The sequence below is a fragment of the Nicotiana attenuata genome, chromosome 5 (assembly GCF_001879085.1).
Source record: "Nicotiana attenuata strain UT chromosome 5, NIATTr2, whole genome shotgun sequence".
In the NCBI taxonomy this organism is placed as follows: domain Eukaryota; kingdom Viridiplantae; phylum Streptophyta; class Magnoliopsida; order Solanales; family Solanaceae; genus Nicotiana; species Nicotiana attenuata.
In genome coordinates, this window is record NC_031993.1 from 51,832,434 (window position 1) to 51,836,360 (window position 3,927).

Below are 3,927 nucleotides of genomic sequence, written 5' to 3' on the forward strand. Positions count from 1 at the left end.
ATGTTGTTACAGGTATATTATCAGTCTCCTCATATGATGTATATGCATTGATTGATCCAAGTTCCACCTAATCGTATGTAACTCCGTTGGTTGCTAGCAAGTTTGGGATAGAACCTGAGTTGATTAAACCTTTTGAGGTGTCTACACCTGTTGGGGATCCAGTGATAGCTAGACGGGTATATAGAGATTATATAGTAGTAGTTCTTAGTCGCTCTGTAGTAGCAGACCTGATTAAGCTAGATATGGTAGAATTTGATGTTATAATGGGTATGGATTGGTTGGCTTCTTTTTATGCTAACGTTGATTGTAGATCAAACATGGTTCGATTTTAGTTTCCAGGGGAGCCAATTCTAGAGTGGAAAGGTAACACTGCATCGCCAAGAGGTAGGTTTATTTCCTATCTCAAGGCAAGGAAGATGATCAGAAAGGGCTATATTTATCACTTAGTTTGGGTACAGGATCTGAAAGCAGAGTCACCGACCCTTCAATCTATCCCGGTGGTTAATGAGTTTCCCGATATTTTTCCTGATGAGCTTCCAGGCCTTCCGCCAGAACGGGAGATTGAGTTTGCTATTGATACATTACCAGGTACTCAGCCGATATTTATTCCTCCTTATAGGATGGCACCTGCAGAGCTGAGAGAGTTAAAAGAACAACTGAGGGATTTGCTTGAAAAAGGCTTTATCATGCCCAGTACATCACCGTGGGGAGCACCTGTGTTATTTGTGAGAAAGAAAGATGGTTCCTTGCGGGTGTGTATTGATTACAGATAGGTTAATAAGGCAAAGATAAAGAATAAGTACCCGCTCCCGAGGATTGATGATTTATTTGATCAGTTGCAGGGTGCTACGTGTTTCTTGAAGATAGAATTGAGGTCGGGGTACCATCAGGTAAGGGTTAGAGAGAAAGATATTCCGAAGACAACATTCAGGACCAGATACGACACTTTGAGTTTTGTGTTATGTCGTTTGGCTTGACCAATGCCCTAGCAGTATTCTTGGACTCGATGAATCGTGTGTTCAGACCCTTTCTAGATTTGTTCGTGATTGTATTTATAGATGATATTTTCTGAGGCTGAGCATGCAGATTATTTGCGTACTGTGCTCAGAGTTTTACAAGAAAGGAAGTTGCACGCAAAATTCACTAAATGTGAATTCTGGTTGAATTCTGTAGCTTTCCTTGGACATATTATTTCAGATGAGGATATCCGGGTTGATACACACAAGATTGAGGCAGTGAAGACTTGGCTAGACCCACGACACCGACGGAAGTTCGTAGCTTCCTAAGTTTGGCAGGTTATTACAAGTGATTTGTAGAGGGCTTTTCTTCTCTTTCAGCACCATTGACAATGTTGACTCTGAAGGCAAGTATGTTTAGTGGAATGATGCTTGTGAGCGGAGTTTCCAGGATTGAAGGACAGATTGACTTCAGCATCGGTTCTGACACTCCCAAAGGGTACCGATGGTTATGCTATCTATTGTGACGCTTCGGGCATTGAATTGGGTTGTGTACTGATGCAACATGGTAAGGTTGTAGCTTACGCTTCTAGACAACTAAGAAAGCACGAGAAGAATTACCCGACCTACGATTTAGAGTTAGCCGCGGTGATTCATGCACTAAAGATGTGGTGGCACTATTTGTATGGCATCCATGTTGATATTTATACGGATCATAAGAGCCTTCAGTATGTCTTCAAGCAAAAGGAATTGAATTTACGTTAGAGGCGATGGTTGGAGCTACTGAAAGACTATGATGTTGATATTTTATACCATCCAGGGAAGGTGAATGTAGTAGCTGGCGCCCTCAGCCGTAGATCTACGGGTAGCCTATCATATTTATAGGGAGAGAAGAGTGAGATAGCTCGTGAGATTCATCAGCTAGCTAATCATGGAATTCGATTACTAGATTCAGGTGATACCGGAGTTACTATCCAGGACACGGCAACATCCTCTTTAGTAACTGAAGTGAAGGAACACCAGTATAAGGATCATGTGCTAGCTCATTATAGAGATACAACCCCTCAAAAGGAGAAAACACCATTTGAGATTACTGGAGATGGAGTCCTAAAATATCGATATCGATGTCGATTATGTGTTCCTAATGTGGCAGGGCTGCGCCAACATGTTATGGGAGAAACACATTATTCTCGTTATTCAATTCATCCAGGATCGACAAAAATGTATCATGATATCAGGGAAATATACTGGTGGGACGAAATGAAGAAGGATATAGCAGAGTTTGTTGCTCAGTGCCCTAATTATCAGCAGGTTAAGATTGAGCATCAGAAACCTGGTAGATTATCACAGGCTATAGAGATTCCGACTTGGAAACGGGAAGTAATTAATATGGATTTCATCATAGTCTTACCTCATACCCAGGGTAAGTTTGATGATATATGGGTTTTTGTTGATAGACTTACAAAATCAGCCAATTTTCTGCCTGTCAGGACTACGTATTCAGCAGAGGATTATGCAAGGCTTTACATTAAGGAGATAATATGACTTCCTGGTGTCCCTATATCTATCATCTCAGATAGAGGTGCTCAGTTTATAGCTAATTTCTGGAGGTCCTTCCCAAAAGAATTGGGGACTTAAGTAAGCCTTAGTACAGTATTTCATCCCCAGACAGACAGCCAGGCTGAGCATACTATTCAAAGACTGGAAGATATGCTACGGGTTTGTGTGATAGACTTCAAGGGTAGCTGGGATGATCATCTTCCACTTATTGAGTTCGCATATAATAATATCGATCATTCCAGCATTCAGATGGCTCCATACGAAGCTCTTTACGGACAGAGATATAGGTCACCTATCGGATGGTTCGAGGTAGGGGAAACTAAGTTAGTAGGACCAGAGTTGGTACAACAGGCAGTTGAGAAGATTAAGCTTATACGGGAAAGGCTATTAGCAGCTCAGAGTCGTCAGAAGTCCTATGCAGATAATCGGCGATGAGACTTGGAGTTTCAGGTAGATGACTAGGTATTCCTAAAGGTATCACCGATGAAAGGCATTATGAGATTCGGTAAGAAAGGAAAGCTTAGCCCTCGGTACATTGGATCGTATAAGATCATACGCAGAGTAGGCCAGGTAGGATATGAGTTAGACTTGCCTTTCAACTTGGATTCAGTACATCCAGTTTTTCATGTGTCGATGCTCCGTAAGTGTATCAGAGATCCTTCTAGAGTCATTCCAATTAACGATGTTCATGTCACAGAGCATCTATCATATGAGGAAGCTCCCTTTGCTATACTAGATAGACAGGTTCGGAGATTGAGAACTAAAGACGTATCTTCGGTTAAAGTACTTTGGAGGAACAATAATATGGAGGAGATGACTTGGGAAGTTGAGGAAGACATGAAGTCTAGGTACCCTCACTTTTTTCCGCTTCCGGTGGAGGATCGGACTGAGATATCACAGCTTAGGTACGTATATGGTACTTGACTCTTATGTTAGTTATTGTCATTGGTCGTGTGAGGCCATTAGTGTTATTGATTATTGTGGCCTATGTGGCTTTGTATTGTTGGGTATTTTATCTGACAGGTTGGTAGTGGTACCATTACAGAGGACACTCTGCCAAAATTTCTATAGATCTCTGGGAGGTTAACATTCGAGGATGAATGTTTCTAAGGGGGGAAGATTGTTACACCCTGTGCGTCCCAAGGTGACGTATAATGAATATGAGACTTTTTAATAATGATTTAAATGAGTTTAAAGTCATAATATGACTATATATGTTGTTTGGATATAAAATATAAAGTTTGGGAAAAATCGAATTTATGTTGCGGAAAAACCGACTAAGGATTTGCCTTGTATGGAGCTTTTTGAGAAATAGATTTCGTGTTCTATATGAGGTATTTTTGGGACATATTATATACCAAATTGAAGGTCTTGGAATTTAGTTTCCAACGCATTTAACCATTCGTTCAGA

At 40.9% G+C, this 3,927-nt stretch overlaps 1 protein-coding gene across 1 annotated transcript; it reads left to right on the forward strand.

Moving 5' to 3' along the window:
• LOC109226220 lies at window positions 3,000–3,603 on the forward strand. Its single transcript, XM_019391013.1, has 2 exons — window positions 3,000–3,421; window positions 3,540–3,603. Exons 1-2 carry the CDS (start codon window positions 3,000–3,002, stop codon window positions 3,601–3,603), a joined length of 486 nt encoding a protein of 161 aa, XP_019246558.1.